This window comes from Chionomys nivalis, chromosome 21 (assembly GCF_950005125.1).
Source record: "Chionomys nivalis chromosome 21, mChiNiv1.1, whole genome shotgun sequence".
Taxonomy (NCBI): domain Eukaryota; kingdom Metazoa; phylum Chordata; class Mammalia; order Rodentia; family Cricetidae; genus Chionomys; species Chionomys nivalis.
The window spans coordinates 23,053,895-23,073,296 of NC_080106.1; the positions used below are offsets into that span (position 1 = coordinate 23,053,895).

The 19,402-nt window shown below is 48.0% G+C and overlaps 1 protein-coding gene across 1 annotated transcript in view; it reads left to right on the top strand.

Moving 5' to 3' along the window:
• The window catches only part of Tango6 (transport and golgi organization 6 homolog), a 169,836-nt gene extending 160,176 nt beyond the window's left edge, over nt 1-9,660 (top strand). Inside the window, exon 18 of the mRNA XM_057754076.1 lies at nt 8,993-9,660. Within this exon, the coding sequence (XP_057610059.1) occupies nt 8,993-9,169 (177 nt within the window). The 3' untranslated portion in view covers nt 9,170-9,660. The remainder of the gene's footprint in view (nt 1-8,992) is intronic.
• The last annotated feature ends 9,742 nt before the right edge of the window (nt 9,661-19,402 follow it).

The window sequence follows — 19,402 nt, forward strand, 5'->3', positions numbered from 1 at the left end:
GATTGTGATGATTCAGGGTGTCCCAACATAAACTGGCACTTCCTACCCTGGACTGAGCCGTTAGTCCATCAGCTCCTCCTGTGCCCCACTAGCCAGATACCATCCAAATAAGCATGTTAAGTAGTGCAGGAGAGGGACCAAGACCTCCCTACAGATCACATTTAAAGGCAAGGTTTGTGAAGCCAGACCCGGCAGATACAGGTTTGAACTCTAAATTTCTAAACTTCCCTAAACCCCAACCCAGTTCTGCAAACTGGGATTGATGATTCTTGTATCACAAGATTCAAGATAAAACACGTGGGAACCACTGACTGATGTAGATGCACCAATAAATGGCAGCAGGGCTCTGTGTTCTGCCCAGTGGTTGTCTAGTCCCAAGCCGAATGCTTTCGGTGAATGAAGGAAACAGGACCTCCACACGTGGCAGGTGCCTGCGCAGTGATCCCGGGGCTGGAAACAATAAAGCTTGTCTCCAGATGTGGCAGCTGAGTGCCCTTTGAAGGGTGAGTTTGTCATGGCTCTCTCAGAACGCTGCCAGCCTCTCCCACAGAAGCAGCAGCAGCCTGCCGTCTCTGCACAGGCTCTGGCTGTTCTCCCTGCCACCTTTGTTCTATTTCGGTGCCTGTGGAGGTGCAGGAAAACTGCTGCCTTCCTCGTGTTGCTATTTAAGGACACTCTGAAAGATGCTGCCACCACTGCTCCCACCTCTGTGACAGCTGCTGCTCCTGTCGCTGCCACAGTGGACTGCATGGCCTGTGACCCCATCCTTGGGTGAAGTGCCTTAGCAAGGGCTAGCCTGGACGCACACATGAGACCTGGGGAAGTCATGCCGCCCTTTTAGGACCCCTGAGCCATCATCCCTCCCGGGGCTTTGGTCAGTGTCCCTGCACTGCCTCACCTGTCTGTATCGCTACAGCATTTTGTCACCTGACCAGTTAGTCCCCTCCTTGTTCTTCAGAGAAAATCATGCAGATACTCCTGCCCCCCTCCACCCATCTGCAGTTCACACTTGGGATTCTTTCCCCATTCCACAGTGAGGCATAGTCCAGGAGGAGTCAGGGTGCCATTATCTAGGTCTAACCAAAATACTTTGAAAGTACATGCTTTCTGAACGGCTCAATAACCTCCAGTTACTGTAATGGCAGCCTAGGCTTTAGGGAGTCTAAGTTCTCTGTCCATCAGGCACGACATCCCTTAGATGTCAGTAATCCCGCCTTCTTTGCTGGCTTCCCTGTGTTCTCAGTGCAGTGTCTCAAAGCCTGGCCTTGCTGTTTGAATCAGCCCTAATTTCTTTTTCCTAGACCTTCAGGTTTTATCAGTATAATATCTGGGCCAGGCAGTGCCTCCATTTGGCTTCCCATTATTACGGAGTGGCTGCCTGCCTTGCAGGCTTGGGATCCAGTTGTATCTGCTTGCCAGCAAAATTCCCCCAGTGCCCTCAGCTCCACACAGCAGCACCGTCAGATGTTGCAGTGTGACACACGCCACTACCACCTGACCCACACTGACCCCACGGCTGCACTAAAGCTCTGTTCCCAAGGTGCACAGCTTGCTGGAGCTGCTTTGTATTACAGTAATCCTGTGTCGTTTCTTACACACAAGTGGAGATCGAATGTATTCGATGACATGTAAAGCTCCTTTCCTTCTAAACCTCCTTGTCCCTGTTTCTTTTCTTTCTTTCTAAACATTTTAATGGTGATTTAGACAGAAGTTGTTCTTTGTGACTTAATATTGGCTACAGTACTTCAAATTTCATATCTGCTTTTTGGTTTTGTTGTTGTTATTTGGTTAGTTGGGTTTCTTGTTTGTTTGTTTGTTTTTGAGTCACAGTTTCTCTGTGTAATCCTGGCAGCCCTGGAACTTGCTCTGTAGACCCAGGCTGGCCTCAAACTCACAAATATTGGCCTGCCCCTGCCTCCCAAGTGCTGGGATTAAAGTCATGGGCCACCACCATCCAATTTATATATGCTTTATAGTATTAACTATGGCTGGTAAGATGGCTCAGCGGGTAAAAGCATTCACTAAGGGAGAATGGTGCCCTGAGTTTGATCCCCAGAACCCACTTAAAAGTGGAGAGAACCAGTCCACAAAGTTATCCTCTGACCTCTCTGCACATGCATCCACATCATTTACATACAATAATAAATAAATAAACTGGCACCTTTAATCTTAGTACTAGTGGCTGGATCTCTGTGAGTTTGAGGCCAGACTGGTCTACAGAGAGTTCCATGACAGCCAGAGTTACATAATAGAGATACCCTAACTCAGAAAAAGAAAGCCATAATAATTATTAATAAATAAATGAAGTTTAGGGTCTAGAGAGAGAGATGGCTCAGTAGTTAAGAACACATTCTACTCATGCAGAGCAGTAGTTCAATTCTTGGCACCCACATTGGACAGCTTATAACTACCTGTAAATCCAGCTTCATGGGATCTCAAACCTCCGACCTTGGCAGCAGACACCTAACTCTCATGCACATACACACATATAATAAAAAATAAAATAAGTATATTTTTTAATTTAAGGGTGTAAGGTAACATTAGGACAGCTCAGGGAGTAGAGGCACATAAAAGCACTTGCCACTAAACCCAGCATTGTGAGTTCAACCCCTGGATCCTGCATGGTCAGAAAAGAGAACCTCTTTCATGGCATGTGAACACCCACATGCATAAAACATGCCAAATAAGTATATATATAAAAATGAATGTGTAGCCAACCAACGGTGGCGCACACCTTTAATCCCAGCACTAAGGAGGCAGAGGATCTCTGTGAGTTCAAGACCAGCCTGCAGCCTGGTCTACAGAGCGAGTTCCAAGACAGCCAGGGCTACACAGAGAAACACTGTCTCGAAAAAAAAAATTAACATGTATGTGTAACTATATTCATTAACTGTACCAATACTTCCAATACTTCAGGGTGTCTTGAGTGGTGACACCCTCTAGTTCTAGTCCCCAAGTAAAGCCTTAGCGGGAAATAAGTAAATATTCTTTAGTTACAAAAAGCAAACAAGCCATGTTCTGAGCCTACTCACCCCTACCTCACCCTAGCCACCCCTTTCCTTTTCTGCCTGCTTATATTTGGGTGTCCACTGTCTTCAGAGCTGTCTTTGCCCTCATTTCCTTAGCCCTTGTTGCCAAGCCAGGCTTTCTCCACGTGGTGGTAATAAGGATACTTCTCTTTATATCATCTTGCTTAGGACAGCAAAATATTCTTACATGCATCCCTGCTGGAGCCTATGTCAGCCATGGGGGAGCAGTGGATGTGCTCTCCGAATCCTGGTTTGTGGCAGTAAAAGGACGCCCACAGGAACTACAGTGGCGAGTGATCGGCAGAGTCGCACTCCAGAGCCAGTGCCCTCCAGTCTCTTCTATCCCTTAGCCGTGGGGCCCTGGGAAAATTAGAGATGATATTAGTGACTTTACTTTTATTATGATTTTTTTATTACTTATTTAGTGTGGGAAGCCATGGTTAGGGGACAATTTTTATGGGACTTGCTTCTCTCCCTCCACCATGTAGGTCCCAGGGGTCAGACGCAGGTTTCCAGGCTCAGCAGTGAGTGGCGTTACTTGCTGAGCCATCTCATCTCCACTACTCCTTTTTAAAAGTATTTTTAGGAGCCTAGAGGGTTAGCTCAGTGGTTAAGAGCACTGGCTCCCCTTCCAGAGGACCCAAGTTCAATTCCCATCACCCACTTACAAAGCCTCTGAAATGCCAGTTCCAGAGATTCTAGCTTCTGAGGGCGCAGCCCACATGTGGTGCACAGACATTCATGAGACAAAATACCCATACAAATAAAGTAAGGCATAGACACATTAAAATAAAATCATATATTTACAGATTGTGTGTGTATGTATAAATTTTATACACACCTTTAATCCCAACACTGGGGAGGCAGAGGCAAGCACATCTCAAAGAGCTCAAGACCAGCCTGGACTACATAGCAAATTCTAGGCTACCAGGGCTACATAGTGAGACCCTGTCTCAAAAAACAAAACAAACAAAAGTGTGGATGTGGATGTGTGCACGTGCATGCTTGTCTGTCTGCCCTACTGAGCACCCTTACTAATGTGTCTTGTATTAGAAAGGTAGTTTGGCTAGAGATGGCTTTTTTTCCTATAGTTTCCAAATACTCTGAATTGTGGCCATGTGGCTTTATAACCAAATAAACACATTTCAGATATAAAAAGAAGAATTCCTGCCATTTATTTCTTCTTTGGATCTGAACTCGAAGACACAGCTTTGCAGGACTGTCCTGTGCTTCTGGAAGGAGTCCCTGGCTGTTTTCTGCATGCTCAAGACAGTCTGCTCACACTGTTCTTTTCAGTGAGCTTGCTTCTCAGCCACACTAACCCCTGTCACTGAAACTCTGAAGGTGGTCTACGGGAGGGGTAGGAAGTGGCTGTGTGTGGTTCAGTCCCCACTGTCTCGTGGTGAGGCCCACACTCCAGCCCCTTCTAAGAGCTTTCACACAAGGAATCTGAGTGCTTCTTTAAGCTGTCCCTGACCTAGGGGTGGGGATGGGAATATGTGCAGCTCGTTGGTAGAGGACATGTTTAGCATTAGGCACAATGCCTGGGTGAAATCTCCAACACCAAAAAATAAACTCCCCCCAAACCACAGGTAGCTTCTCCAAAAGTAAAATGCTACTGCCGGCCGCCTGCTGCTCAGGCCCTCCTGAATGAGAGGAAGAACCTTCCTGAGGTGCACGCACCTGTGCCCCCCTTCCTCTCCATGGAGCTTTTGGGCTTGACTGGGGTGTGCGTGCGCGCGTACACACGTGTAGGTGGCAGGTGTGTGGAGGTCTTAATGAGAGGCCTCCTCTACAGGATCGCTCGTACCCTGCCCACCGCACAGGCTCCCATGAATAACTTTACCTTTGAACTTGCCTTGCATTCAGCCCCTGATCCTTAGGATTTGGTGACAATCCTTGGCTGGCAGGAAGCTTTGATCCTTGGGGAGTCCAGAGGAAGTCCTGTTATGTGTGGGATTGGAGAGAAGCTGCACAAGGGTGGGTTGCTAAGGTGGACCCATTAATTAAGAAGGAGGCTTTGCCTAACACTCACTTCCCTAAAAAAAGCTGGGCGCCGATAGCAGGAGCTCAGCCCCTGCAAGGATGCAGTGTGTTTGCACAAGCAGTTCTGGTATCTAAGGACATAGCAGTGTTTGGGGAAATTCCTACCCACACCCCAGGAAGAGCACAGTGCCTTAGAACTTCCCCTTTTAAAGAGGTAGAGCTGCCTTCTTTGAATGGTAGGTGGCTGTAGGAGAAAGAAATCTCTGAGGGCTCTGGGTGTACCTCAGATGGCAGAGCGTTTGCCCAGCTCTGGGTCCGATCCCTGTATGGCTGAAAAGAGACAAGGGGGCACATGCCTGTACTCTCAACCTCTGGGAGAAAGCAGCAGAGAGCTGGAGGCCAGGAACAGCAAGATGGCTCAGTGGGTAAAGGCGCTTGCTGCCAAGCCTGATGACCCAAGTTCAATCCCTACCTACATAGTATAAGGAGAGAAGTGACTCCCACCCTCACACATGTGTTAGTCAAGGCACATGTACAGTCACATGCATTTATACATACCAAATAGGTAAATAGAACTTTTATAATAAATATGAATATAATTTTTAAACTATTTTTGCTTAGAAACTACTTTATTTCATATGGGACTTGCTCATGCACCCCAAAGCCATTCTTTGGTTCCCCAGTAAGTGTCACAGTGAAGCCACCTTCAGCAGCAGGGTGCTGTTCCTCCTCTCCCACCCACCTGCAAAGGCAGGTGACTTCCTTTGATCCCGATAATCAAGCTCACTGTTTACTACGCAGAGACCTCGCTGTGCCATGTGTGTCTGCCTCCCCCATGGGATTTGGCTGCCAGAGGACGGGTTCGTGGATTAGTCATGATTTTAGAACCGGTATATTGCCTGGGTACCATGCAGGCCCTTCATAACGATTATTGAATGAGTAACCGTGAAGCAGAACCTCCTTGCAGAGACAGGTTAGGAGAGTGTAGATAGTGCCTGGTTAGGACGGTCCCTGCCATGTTCCCGTGTGTTGTATGTTCTTTGAGAAAATGCCTCACAGCACCTGCTCTCGGGGCTCATGGAGCAACACTTAGAAAGAAACAGATGTGGCAGGACTATTTAAAACCTGCGTCCCCGTGCAAAGTCAAAATACAAGACCCCAGTTAAAGAAGGGGTAAGTAAGGGTAGAGAGATGGCTCCGCAGTTGCATACTTACTGTCCTTGCAAGTACCTGGGTTCAATTCCTAGCACCTACACAGCAGCTCACAACTGTCTGTAACTCCAGCTCCAGATTGCACATGATACACAGACATCCATGCAAGCAAAGCATTCATCCCATAAAATAAATACATCTTTTAAAAAACTGATATATTTATTTAGTGTATATGAGTGTTCTATTTGCATGTATACCTGAATGACAGAAGAGGGCATCAAATCTCAATGTAGATGGTTGTGAGTGCTGGGAATTGAACTCAAGAACTCTGGAAGAGCAGCCAGTGCTCTTAACTGCTGAGCCATCTCTCCAGCCCCAAATAAATATGTATTTTAAAACATTTTTAAAAAGAGGACAGAAGTACCATTAATAATAGTAAAATACAGTTTTCCCCTTTCCCTTCCAGAATCTCACTTGTCTTGTCCTGGTGTTTACTGATTGCCACTGAGGTTGCTCTAAGGAGAAGAAAACTGAAGTATGAAATAATTGCATGCTCTTCATAGCTCATCTTTACCCTGTGCAATGTCAATCTTAAATGCAAATAGAAGAGTGTTTACCTCATGTGCAGAATCACCCAGATTACACACTGTGTAGCCCGCAGCTTGCACATTGCATGTGCCTCTCCACTATCGGGAAAGGGAAGGAACTGCACAAGTGAGCACAGCCACTTCCCTTCTTGATTCCTGCCCCTGCTCTCAGCGCTGTGTCCCTCCTTCAGGCTGACCGGAAGGAGCAAGGATGATAGATTGTTATGCTTTCTTCTGTGTTGTTGATTTTAGTGTAAATGTTTGGCTAAAACAAAAACATGAATGAGTAAGAAAGGATGTTAGGTAGGGTTCCCCGACCATCTGTCTTTCTTAGAAAGCCTTTACCTTCTTTGTGTGGTGGGAACAGGTCCTAGTTAGAATGGAAAGCTGGAACCCTCCAGGCTGTCAGCACCTTCATTTGTTCAGTTGTAAGAGTGACAGACACCGTGACCTGGCTTCCAGTGTTGCTCATCTCCCTTCACCATAGTCTGTCAGGGGGGTTGTCTTCCTGGGCCATAGTGACCGCAGGCAGAGATGCACTTGTGAGATGCAGCGTGCATCTCCGCTGCTCATGTTCCTGCTCCATTGTCGCACTGGATGTCATTTACAAGATATAGAGCCAATACAAATTATTAGTAATTTTAACATTTCAATAATAAGTCATTAAAGCAGGCAGCACAGGCCTTGGGGGACTGGACTGGCTGGGTGGCACTGTGTCGATGGATGTTCTTAGAATTAAGAAGCTGGTCAGGAGTGGCATGTGTGCCTCATTACCCATGAATGTGTTCCATCATCTGCCAGATGCCAATCATTTTATGAAGTACTGGGCCACACTAGAGGAAGAAGGCAAGACATGGCCTGGGCATTAGTAGTATTTGTGATCTAATAAGGAAAATATTTTTAATTATATAACACCAATCCCCAACATAAATGAAAAAACAACATCACAACAAATAAATGATAATTGTGATAGGGACTACAGACAGAATTCAAGGAGATTAGACTTAGCTTGGTGGGCATTCGAGAGAAAAGCTCTTGGACGTAGTATCTTGCAGGTGTGTGTAGGATAAAGAGGATGTGGAGTAGCCTCCCAGCATAAAGGGACAGCATTGCAAAGGTGTGGATCAGGGAAGGAGCTCTGCTTAGGAAAAAAGATCTAGAGCCAGAGCTCAGGCAGCCAGAGGGAGGCTGGATGTGGGAAGGGCGAGCCGGGGCTTTTTAGGGTGACCCTGTTCCCTACCTTGCCCCATTCTTCCCCAGTGCCCATGCTGACCAAGAACCTCACAAGGTGGAAGAATCCTAATTTCCCATAGCAAGCCCAAGACACATGATACAGCACCTCAAACCCACAGAGATCTTCCAGCTTCTGTCTGCTCAGTTCTGGGATTAAAGACTTTTTTGTGTACCAGGCTGCCCAGCCCTTAAAAAAATTTTTTTTTTTTTTTGGTTTTTTTTTTTTCGAGACAGGGTTTCTCTGTGGCTTTGGAGCCTGTCCTGGAACTAGCTCTTGTAGACCAGGCTGGTCTCGAACTCATAGAGATCCGCCTGCCTCTGCCTCCCGAGTGCTGGGATTAAAGGCGTGCGCCACCACCGCCCGGGACAGCCAGCGCTACACAGAGAAACCCTGTCTCGAAAAACCAAAAATAAAATAAAATAATTTTTTTTAAAAACTAGATCCAAACATACCTGTAACCCTCAAAAGAATGAGGCACAGGGATCTTAAGTTTAAGGCCAGTCTGTCTCAGAAAAACAAAACCAGGAGATGGTTCAGTGGGCAAAAGCGCTTTCCACCAAGGAGACCGTGAGATGGTTGAGTGGGTAAAGGCGCTTGCTACCAAGCCTTCTAACTTTAGTTCTGCCCTCAGGATCCACATGGTCGAAGGAGAGAACTGACTTCCATGTGTGCTTGTGCATACACACATAGGGCCTGAGAAAAATGTGGGCAGCCAGCTGCTCTAGAAGCATCTGTACCCAGGCAGTCTTACTGTCTTTGTCCTGAGGCCTCTGCGAGCCTTTGACTGGATGATCCAGGCGCTATACCAGGGCCTGGAAATAATGAGGAGCAGCCTAAAGTCCACAGTGAAATGTCGCGGGTAAGAGACACAAAGGAACCTTCTGTGGGACAAGGGCCACAGCCAGCTCTCCCTTCTCCAGGTTGGAAGGTCCCTGCATTATCTTCACAAGGACGCCTGAGATTGCTTTCCAGCAGAGGTGCTTATGACCCGTCTCTCTATCCAGGTGCTGAGTGATGTCCTCAAGGATCTCTATCACCTGCTAAAGCATGTGGTGCGTCTGGAACCCGATGATGTGGCTAAGCTACATGCCCAACTTGCCCTGGAAGAGCTGGATGAGATCATGAGGAACTTCTTGTTCCCTCCCCAGAAGCTGGAGAAGAAGATCGTGGTCCTGCCCTAGTCCTGGTTCCTAGGACCTGGAAGACTGGGAGGGACCAAGCAGCCAAAGCAGTGGCCACACACCTCCCAGCAGATGGCTCCACCTCATTGGTGCTGGCAATATGGCAGGCTTTAAGGTAGCTCTGTGGTGCTGGGCACTTGGTGTTCAGGGCTACCTTTCTAGAGCATCCATTTAGGCTCCTGCATCTGGCCCAGAGCATGTGCAGTTAGAAGGAAAAGGATGAATCCCATCTAATCTGCACATTTTCATTGTCCTGTGCTATTTAGAGGAGATGCGCATGTGACTATGGACCGTTTTCTTGCAGCTGGAGAGGCTGCCTGCACAGGTCTCATCTTGATATTCTTTCATGGTGAGATGATTCTGCCTGTGATAATGAGAAGCAGGCCGAGCTGTCATGTTTGGCTGTAAAAGAGTCATGTGGGTGTGCAGCTGTGGGAAGGGGAAGGAAACATTACTTAAACGTATGAAAAAGAATAAAATTACCTTGTTGGAATAATCAGCCAGGCTGACTCTGGTCGTTGAGCTGATTGAAGCTCGCAGAAAGAAAGGAGTAAGCACTGTTTGTCCTCTGGAGTCATTTTCTTTTGCTCCCTCTGCTCCTTTTTAGTTTAGTTTGTTTTTTGTTTTTGTTTTTTTTTTTTTTTTTTTTTTTTTTTTTTTTTTTGGTTTTTCGAGACAGGGTTTCTCTGTGGCTTTGGAGCCTGTCCTGGAACTAGCTCTGTAGACCAGGCTGGTCTCGAACTCACAGAGATCCGCCTGCCTCTGCCTCCCGAGTGCTGGGATTAAAGGCGTGCGCCTCCATCGCCCGGCTTGTTTTGTTTTTTGAGACAAGGTTTTCCTGTGTAGCTCTGGCTGTCCTAGAACTCTCTGTAGATCAGGTTAACCTTGAACTCAGAGATCCACCTGTCTCTGCCTCCTAAGTGATTAAAGGCAGGCACCACCACTGCCTAGCTCCTCTGCTCATTTGCAGGGTGAAAACTGAGACAGTGGAATAGACTTTCTCAGAAAAGGCAGGCAGGAAAGGCCTGCCACCAGCTCATTGAAACAATCTCAGATGTAACACTGTGGTTGCTGATTCATTTATTTATATATTTTGGTGTTTTCATTGCAAAGGAAGGAAGGAAGGAAGGAAGGAAGGAAGGAAGGAAGGAAGGAAGGAAGGAAGGAAGGAAGGAGATTGAAGACTGGGGAGATACCTCAGTCCCTAAAGTATTTGCTATGCAAGCATGAAGACCTCAGCTCAGTCCCCCAGCATCCAAGTGAAAAGGTTGCTTGTGGCGGCACATGCTCACTGGTCAGCCAGCGTAACCTGCTGTGTGAGCTCTAAGCCAAGGAGAGACCCTTTTCCAAAAAAAAAAAAAAAAACCATGTACTAGACTAGGGAGGCAGGTGGATCTCTCTAAGTTCGAGGTCCGCCTAGTCTACGAGTTCTAGGACAATCAAGGGGCACACAAAGAAACCCTGTCATGAAAAAAGCCAAGCAGTACCTCCTGAGAAACAGCACCCAAGGTTGTCATCTGGTCCACACACATACACATTGTGCATGTACCCTCACCAACATAAACATACACACACGAAGAAGAAACTGGCTGGCTGCCTCAGACAAGCCCACTCCGTTGCCCACCTTGACACGTCTAATCTGGAGTTTCCTGGTCCTCAGCACCACAGGGCTAAGCATGGAACTTTGTCACGAGACTTTCTCCCCACTTTCTGCTCTAGAGGAAGCAGAACCCAACTCTGATGGTGTGTTAACACACACGTGCTCCTGCCTGTTAGCAACAAGCCAGGTTACACAGCGGGGCCTCTGCTCAGCCTTCCTCATAGGCTTCCCCAGAAAGGGGCATCCCCAGAAAGGGGCAGCTCACAGTTACAAACCACAGTCAGCCTAGCGAGCCAAGGGGCAGTGGTGGTGCACACCCTTGACCCCAGCACTCAGGAGCCAATTCCAGGGGCTACACAGTGAAGATATCTTAGGGGGAAGAATCAGAACAGAGGCCCATGAGTGCTTTGAGGGAATATTTCTGTTCAGCTAGAGTAATAGCATTAGTTCGTATTTTTCAGATCAAGAATATAAAATCAGGGCTGGTGTTTTTAAGACAAGGATTTTCTTAGATCACCTGGACAAATGTGAAAATCCTCTTCCTTCTTTCCTTCCTTCCTTCCTTCCTAATTTTTTTTTTTTTTTTTTGGTTTTTTCGAGACAGGGTTTCTCTGTGGTTTTGGAGCCTGTCCTGGAACTAGCTCTTGTAGACCAGGCTGGTCTCGAACTCACAGAGATCCGCCTGCCTCTGCCTCCCGAGTGCTGGGATTAAAGGCGTGCGCCACCATCGCCCGGCTTTTTTTTTTTTTTTTTTTTTTTTTTTGGTTCCTATTTTTTTTTTGTTTGTTTGTTTGTTTTGTTCTGGTTTTTGTGTGGTTTTTCTTTTTCGAGACAGGGTTTCTCTGTGTGGCCCTGGCTGTCCTAGAACTCGTTCTGTAGACCAGACTGGCCTTGATTAGCGTTTAGAGTACATACAGCTTAGGGCTGGAGAGATGGCTCAGCAGTTAAGAGTGCTTGCTGTTCTTGCAAAGGACCCGAGTCTGGATCCCAGCACCCACATCAGGCAGCTCACCTTGGCCTGTGACTCCGACCTCTGGCCTCTGAGGGCACCAGCACTCACATGTACACATACACACAGAAATAACTTTTAAAATTATTTACATATACATATATGTATGTGTACACACACACACCACGTATATAATTTAAAAGGAGACAGCCTGCTTAGACCTACAGGTTGACTATGTCAGGCAGTCCATGTAACTGTCCATGGTAGCGCTGACTTGAGGACCTTTTCCGTCTGAATCCATGTGCCCCTCAGAGCCTCTTAGCCCGTTTATCTCCATGTATAAGTTGACTTATATGTGAACTATTTATCAAAGGACTCAAAGTATTTGACTTTGTTGATTTTGGTATGCTTAATTTAAGAGTAATTGTTTTCTTCCTGACTTCAAATTCAAAGAGAAGATAATTTAATGTAACCCTTCTAAACATTACCAAATTATTAAAAATTATTAAATGACTCTTCTAAGCCATGCATGGTAGTTAATTCTTATAACCACAGCACTCAGGAGGTTAAGGCAGGAGGTTTCAGTGAGTTCAAAGTCAGACAGTAAGGACAGTTTGTTGAGCTCTTCCACCAAAGCACTGAGAGCATAGCTCATAGCAAAAGAGCCAAACTATCCTTAGGGAGCTTCTGCTGTAGTGAGTTCAAGGACAGCCAGAGCTACATAAAGAGACCCTATGGTGGTCACCTTTAATGTGGCACACGCCTTTACTCCCAGCATTCGGGAGGCAGAGGCAGGCAGATTTTTGGACACTCAAGGCCAACCTGGTCTACAGAGTGAGTGCAGGACAGCCAGGGCTGCACAGAGAAACCCTGTCTCAGAGAGAGAGAGAGAGAGAGAGAGAGAGAGAGAGAAGGAGAGGGAGAGTCTTGAATAAAAACAAAGAGAAACTCTGGGCTGGCAAGATAGCATAACACGTAAGGGTTTTGGCTGCCAAGCCTGACAGTGTGAGTTCGAATCCCAGGAAACCCATGATAGAGGAATTAATGTAATAAAATTATTTGTAAAGTCAGAAGTGAGGACAGCGAGTGTGGGGTGAAAGCTCTCAGTTGAGGTACTACGATCTGGTGAAGTCGGTAGCTCTGAAAACCACGGAGGTGAACGGGTGTCCCCAAAGACATGGGAAGAAAATCTCCGGGAAGAGGGACAGAGATACAAAGCCGCCCCCCCCCCCACAGAGCTGTGAGGCTGAGGAGCTGGAATCCATGGTGGCATAGACAGAGTAAGGGGGATGGAAAGGGAGCAGAGAGGTTCGCTGAACAAAGGGTGCAGCCACAGACCAATTTCCCTGAAGCCGCTTCCTTCAGCTTGTTTCTGGAAAGTGCTGCAAAGCTAATGTGGTATGTGTTGTAAAACTGGAAATAAATATAACCACACAGCCCTTTTTCTATTTTCTGCTCAATCACAAGAAAGCAGCAGGCTGATTCCTCTCTACTCCCCTCCCCCCAGTTTGGCTTCTGTTGCTCCTACAACAACAGAAAGGACAGCAAATGTGTGCATCTGCCCGGGATCCACCCACAGGCCCTGGCCTGTCCCTTCATCTCAGAGAACACCTGAAGGAAGTGCCACAGCCATCTGCCTGTGACTCTCACCAGGGGTTGGAAGGGTGGCCATGGCATGGGAAAACTGATTAGTTTGTGGTAATAAGCTGGAGGATGGTCCATTTGTCTGACCTGTTAAGACCAGAGAAAGCCTTCTGTAGTTTCCCACAGCCCGGTTTCTATGACAGCGAAGTGCTGAATGGATGTTGAGAGCTGGCCACCTTTCCGTGACTGTGTGGCTGCCTTCCCTAAGCCCCAGCAGTGCTGATGACCTCGAGGGCCTGGCTGTGTCCTGCTGCAGGCTTGCTTGTGCTGCAGTCACACGCGCAGCCTCACTGCGGTGTGCTGCACTTCTGACTGCTCTGAGCTCAGTGTCCGCTTGGCGTGGGGGCTGGGAATAAGTCTGGCTGCTGTGTGTGCCGCAGCCTCTTCCCTGCCGGCCAGCGCAGGCTGTACTGCAGCACACACTGGCAGGGAAGCCAGACCCTCTCATCCGCCTTGCCTCGGAGGGCCTCTACCCACTTAGCGTTTGAGGGTCATCCCATGTCCTTCCCACGGCGCCTCCTGGTCACTCAAAGTGCTCCCCAAAGCTCTCTTTCTGTCCCTCCCCCAGGTGACCCTCTGTGATCTTCAAAGATCAGTTGCTTTGTTTCTTTCCGTTTGCACAGCTAGATTGGAAAATAGGGAGAGAAGCTATTGTCTTGCCCTCTGGGGGGAATTTAGTTCCAGGCCTTGTGAGTCCCGGCCAAGGTGCTGCTCACTTTTGAGCCCCTCCATGAGATACCGTGGGCACTGATGAAGACTGCTGGAGTTGTTTCTCCAAACTGGGCATTGAAGCAAAAGCCTTTCACACTGGGAATATAGCTCAGTGGTAGAGGGCTGGCCTGGCATGCTTGAGGCCTGGATTCAATCCCCAATATACACATACGCACAGGCACACAGGGACAGAGACCAAGACCAAGATCATGATTTTATGAATTTGAATTGCAAACGTGAGTGTTATACACCCTAGGGCCCTATGGTGTTTTAAATGAGGATGGCCCTCATAGGTTCTATGCTTGAATACTTGATCATCAGTTGGAACTGTTTAGGAAGGATTAGTAGGTGTAGACTTGTTGGAGAAGGTGTGTTACTTGGGGCGGACTTTGAGGTTTCAAAAGCCATCTAAATGGGACTGGAGAGACAGCTCAGAGGTTATGAGCACTGGCTGCTCTTCCAGAGAACCTGGGTTTGATTCCCAGCACCTATAACCATCTGTAACTCCAGTTCTAGAGGCTCTGACACTCTCTTCTAGACTCCCTAGGTACCAGATACACATGTGCACATACATGCATGCATGCAAAACATACACATAAAATTTAAAAAACAAAATAGAACAGCCCCCTGCCTTCTCCAGTATGCTCACTCCACCTCCAGCTTGTGGTTCAAGATGCAAGCCCTCAGCTATCCCTGCCACCATGCCTTCACTCTGCCATCCTGGACTCTCACTTCTGAACCATAAACCCAAGAAAACAGTTTCTTTTATAAATTGCCTTGGTCATGAAGGTTTGGGGGGTATGTTTGTTTAGTTGGGTTGTTTTGTTTTTCAAGACAGGGTTTCTCTGTGTAGCCCTAACTGTCCTGGAACTCACTCTGTAGATCAGGCTGGCTTTGAACTTACAAAGATCTGCCTGCCTCTGTCTCCTGAGTGCTGGAATTAAAGGTGTGTGCCATCACTGCCCGGCAATGCTTTTTTGTTTTCTTCTGTTTTGTTTATAGCAATAGGAAAGAAACTAAGACAGTCCCCAGCATGACAGGTCCGTGGCTGTGTGGCTGTGCCATCACTTGAGTCCCCACTAAACTACAGAGGGCACCCCCCTGTGTTTACCTCTGAGAAAGGGAGTCTCCACCTGGAGATGTCCTAACTGCCTCTGTCTGTGTGCGTGTTCACGTGGCATTGGTGTATGAATTATAATTTAATAGAGCCAGGCATGGTGGCACATGCCTTTAATCCCAGCTCTCCACTGAGGCAGATGGATTTGAGATCAACCTGGCCTACATATTGCACCCACCCCAGGTCAGTCAAGGCCACATAGTAAGACCCTTGTCTCAAAAATAAATTTAATGTATATATAACAGAAATTTCCACAGTCTTACCTCTACTCTTACTCCAGCTACTGCTGACAAACTGCTGTATGATCCCTTTAGCTCTTCTTTACATGTGTACGTGTGCATGTGTGACTGTGGGCGTGAAGACCAGAGGCTGGCATAAGGTGCCTTCCTTGATGGTCCACCTTATAGACTGAAACAGGATCTCTCTTGAACCCAGCACTCACCTGACTGGACTGGTCTAGTTAGCCAGTCTTCCCCAGGATTCATCTCTTCCTTACAGGTCGGCAACACCCACGTGACGTCCATGTGAGTACTGAGGAGCCAAGGACTGGCCATGGAGCCATAAAAGAAGACACCCAACAACAACCCCTGCCCCCCCATACACATGTACACACATGGACACACACATAAACATGTATTAACCACTCTGCACACACAAACACAATAGTATCTATCACACACGCTCCCCAGTGTCAGGTTCAGCCTGCAACGCCAATGAGAATGGCAGCTGTGGCTCTTCCTCACCGTATGGAGCGATCACGATGACCACTGATACACTGTGTACACTATAGCGGTTCACGTCCGTTCTGTGCAGATAACACACACTAGCACACTTAGTCACTCACACTGGGCCTGTGAGGTAGGCAGTGTCCATTATTTGGTTTAGTTTGTTTGAGACGGGGTCTCTTGTAGTTCAGGATGGTCTTGAACTCACTCCGTAGGTGAAGCTGGCCTTTAACTGCTGGTGCTCCTGCCTCTGCCTTCTACATGCTGAATTGTCGGTATGTATTGTTATCCCTGATGAAATAGGTATAATTACTTCTGCTGTACAGATGGGAAAATGAAGGGATACAGGGTTAATTGCTTGTTTGGATTCCACGGTAGTGAGAAGCAGGCAAACCAGTATTTGGACCAGGCAGTCTGCCTTCAAACGCTGCACTTTAACTACCAGGTCTGCAGCTGCCCCACTCTGTTCTCAGTGTCAGTGAGATTTAAAAAAAGTTCCCTGCTTATTGAAGTGGATTGCCTGTGTCACCCAGAGTTCCCTTTAAACAGTGCCGTCTTAGTCTGCGTGGAGGGATGAGGGGGCATGGCGCAGGGGCAGTCAGATCTCTGTGATCCGTGAGTTCAAGCCCAGCCTGGTCTAAATAGCAAGTTCCAGGCCAACCAGGGGCATACTGAGACCCAGCCTCAAAACTAAGTCACAGTCCTGCCTTACCTACGAACCCAGCCTTAGACATCAGAACTTGCTAGTGCCGTTCATCTCTACATTTTGACTTTGTAGTGGCGGTGAGAGAATAGGCTTGTGAAAGTTCTCAGCCCTTTCCCCCAATTCTTTTGTTTGTTTGGTTTGGTTTTGGTTTTGGTTTTTGGAGTTAGGTTTCTCTGTGTAGCCCTGGGTGTCCTATAATTCATTCTATAGACCAGGCTAGCCTCGAACTCAGAGATCTACTGGCCTCTGCCTCCCAAGTGCTGGAATTAAAGTTATGGTACACCACCACCTGGCACGCTGGTGGCTTTTGTTCACTTTTTATGGAGTGCTTAGGCAATAGAGCTCTAAGATAGCCTCTGGAGAGCTAGCCACAAATATACGAGCAAGGAAGGTGTACCGTGCTAGACCTGGTGGTGCAAGCTTGTTAGCCCAGCAGGAGACCTACGTAGAGGTGGGTGGAGCTCTGTGATTTCAAGGTCAGCCTGGGGTACGGAATGAGACCCTGTCTCAACAAAGGAACAAACTTGTGGTTCCTTTGTGAAGGTGGTTGTTCAACCCCTTCATCTCCTGTAAGGGAGCCTTGGTTCTCAGACTTAATTTTGAAAATGATGATTGACTTGTATGGTGGGGCGGGGAGGGAAGAGAAGTGGGAGGGGGAGAGAGAAAGTGAGGGAGGGAAAGAGAAAGGGGAGGGGAAAGAGGAGGGAGAAATGGAGGGAGAGGGAGAGAGAAAGTGAGGGAGGGAAAGAGAGAGGGTAGGGGAAGAGGAGGGAGAAATGGAGGGGAGGGGGAGAGAGTGTGTTTGGTCTGCACGCATGTATGTGTGCCACATGCATGCCTGGTACCTGTGTAGACGTAGAAGAGAGCATCAGAGCCCCTGGAACTGGAGTTCCTGACAGTTGCGAACTGCCTGATGTGGATGCTGGGAGCTCTTGGGCAAGAGCTGCAGTGTTAACTGCTGAGCTGCACACACATCCTTTACATTAGAGAGGAGAGACAGATGCTGGAGGAACAGCTCTCTGCCGGGGAAGGAAACGCTAAGATCCGGAGAGGTGAGCTCCTTTCCTGTCTAGTTACTGGTTTGGGTCTTGTTGCCCAAACTCTCTTGTAGCCCAGGCTGGCCTTAAACTTGCTGTGTAGCCGAGACTGCTCCTGAACTACTGTGCCTCCTGCCTCCACCTCCTGAGTGCTGGGGTTACAGACATTCACCATACACCCAGTTTTAAAGAGGCAAAATCTGCACACAGAAGACCGAAAAGCAGAGAGCGGAGGGGCAGAGGTAGATGAGTTGGAAGAGCCTTCTCCCAAGGCAGACCAGCTGAACTGACTGCAAGGGAATGTCAGGAAACTTCAGGAGGAGGCCGTCTGCAGAGCAGTTGGGGAGCCATGGCGGCTTCTCTCTACTGGGTCCCGGGACCTAGAAAAAAAACTCTAGGCCTTTAAGTGGTTTATTAAATGATGTAATGCTTCATCTTCACTGTGTACCTTGAGAGCTGAAACCTGCTCAGAACAGCGCCTGGGTGGGGCTCCTGTGAGGTGCAGCCCTGCTCCTCTCACGCACAGGTAGCCACCTGGTGCTGGAGAACAAAGCTGCCTGCTCTTCACAGCCTCCAGCAAGAACTTCCCCCACATACACAATACACAGCCCTTCATCGGACCACACACCACTCTCAAAACTTCAGAACCCACAGCCACAATATGAATCTAAAAGGAAGGCGAGCCCAAGCCAGACGTGGTAGAGCAGGCCCCAAAGCCCAGCCCCTAAGAGGTAGAAGCAGGAGGACCAGGAATTCAAGGTCGTCTGCAGCCACAGAAGGAGTTCAAGGCCAGCATAGGCTGCCTGAGGCTGTAGCAGAATGGGGGGGGGTGAGCTTAAAAAATAGGTTGTTTATACTTAAGGAGGAGAAAGTTAGTGCAGATACTGAAAGACCTGGGGTGAAATGAGTCCCCACCCCACCCCACCAAAAAGTCATATTCAAAGGTGTCAGAATCAAGCAAGTGTCCATTTCCTCGTGGCCATGAACGCCATTGAATTGTCCTTTGTGCGCTTCTGAGGGTGACTTTACCATCCTCTGGATGAGAACTCCCTGAGACACAGATGCCCTAAGATGTAGTTAATGAAAATTCCTGGAGGCTGTTCGAGCCGCTTGGTCGCTCCCTGGAAGAACTGGCTGCTTTCCTAGCTTCCAGGAAGAGAAAAGGAAGCATCACTACACCAACGAAAAGTGGTTGGCTTCCCACTTTAGGTGCATTGGAGAGGCCTGGGCACAGGGAGGCCTGGGCACAGGGAGGCCTGGGGACTGGCCTTATGCAGTCCCCCGGAGCTGGAGTTACAGACAGGTGTGGGTGCTGGGAATTAAACCCAGGGCCTGTGAAGAGCAGCCAGTGCTCTCAACCACTGAGCCACCTCTCTAGTCCAGTGATTCTCAACCTTTTAATGCTGCGACCCTTTAATACAGTTCCTCATGCTGTGGTGACCCCTCCAACCGTACACTTATTTCTTTTCTTTTTTTTTTTTTTCGAGACAGGGTTTCTCTGTGGTTTTGGAGCCTGTCCTGGAGCTAGCTCTTGTAGACCAGGCTGGTCTCGAACTCACAGAGATCCGCCTGCCTCTGCCTCCCAAGTGCTGGGATTAAAGGTGTGCGCCACCACCGCCTGGCCGTACACTTACTTCATTGCTACTTCATAACTGTATTTTTTGCTACTGTTATGAATCATAATGTAAATATCTGATATGCAGGTTATCTAATATGTGACCCCAAGGTGGTCACTACCCACAGG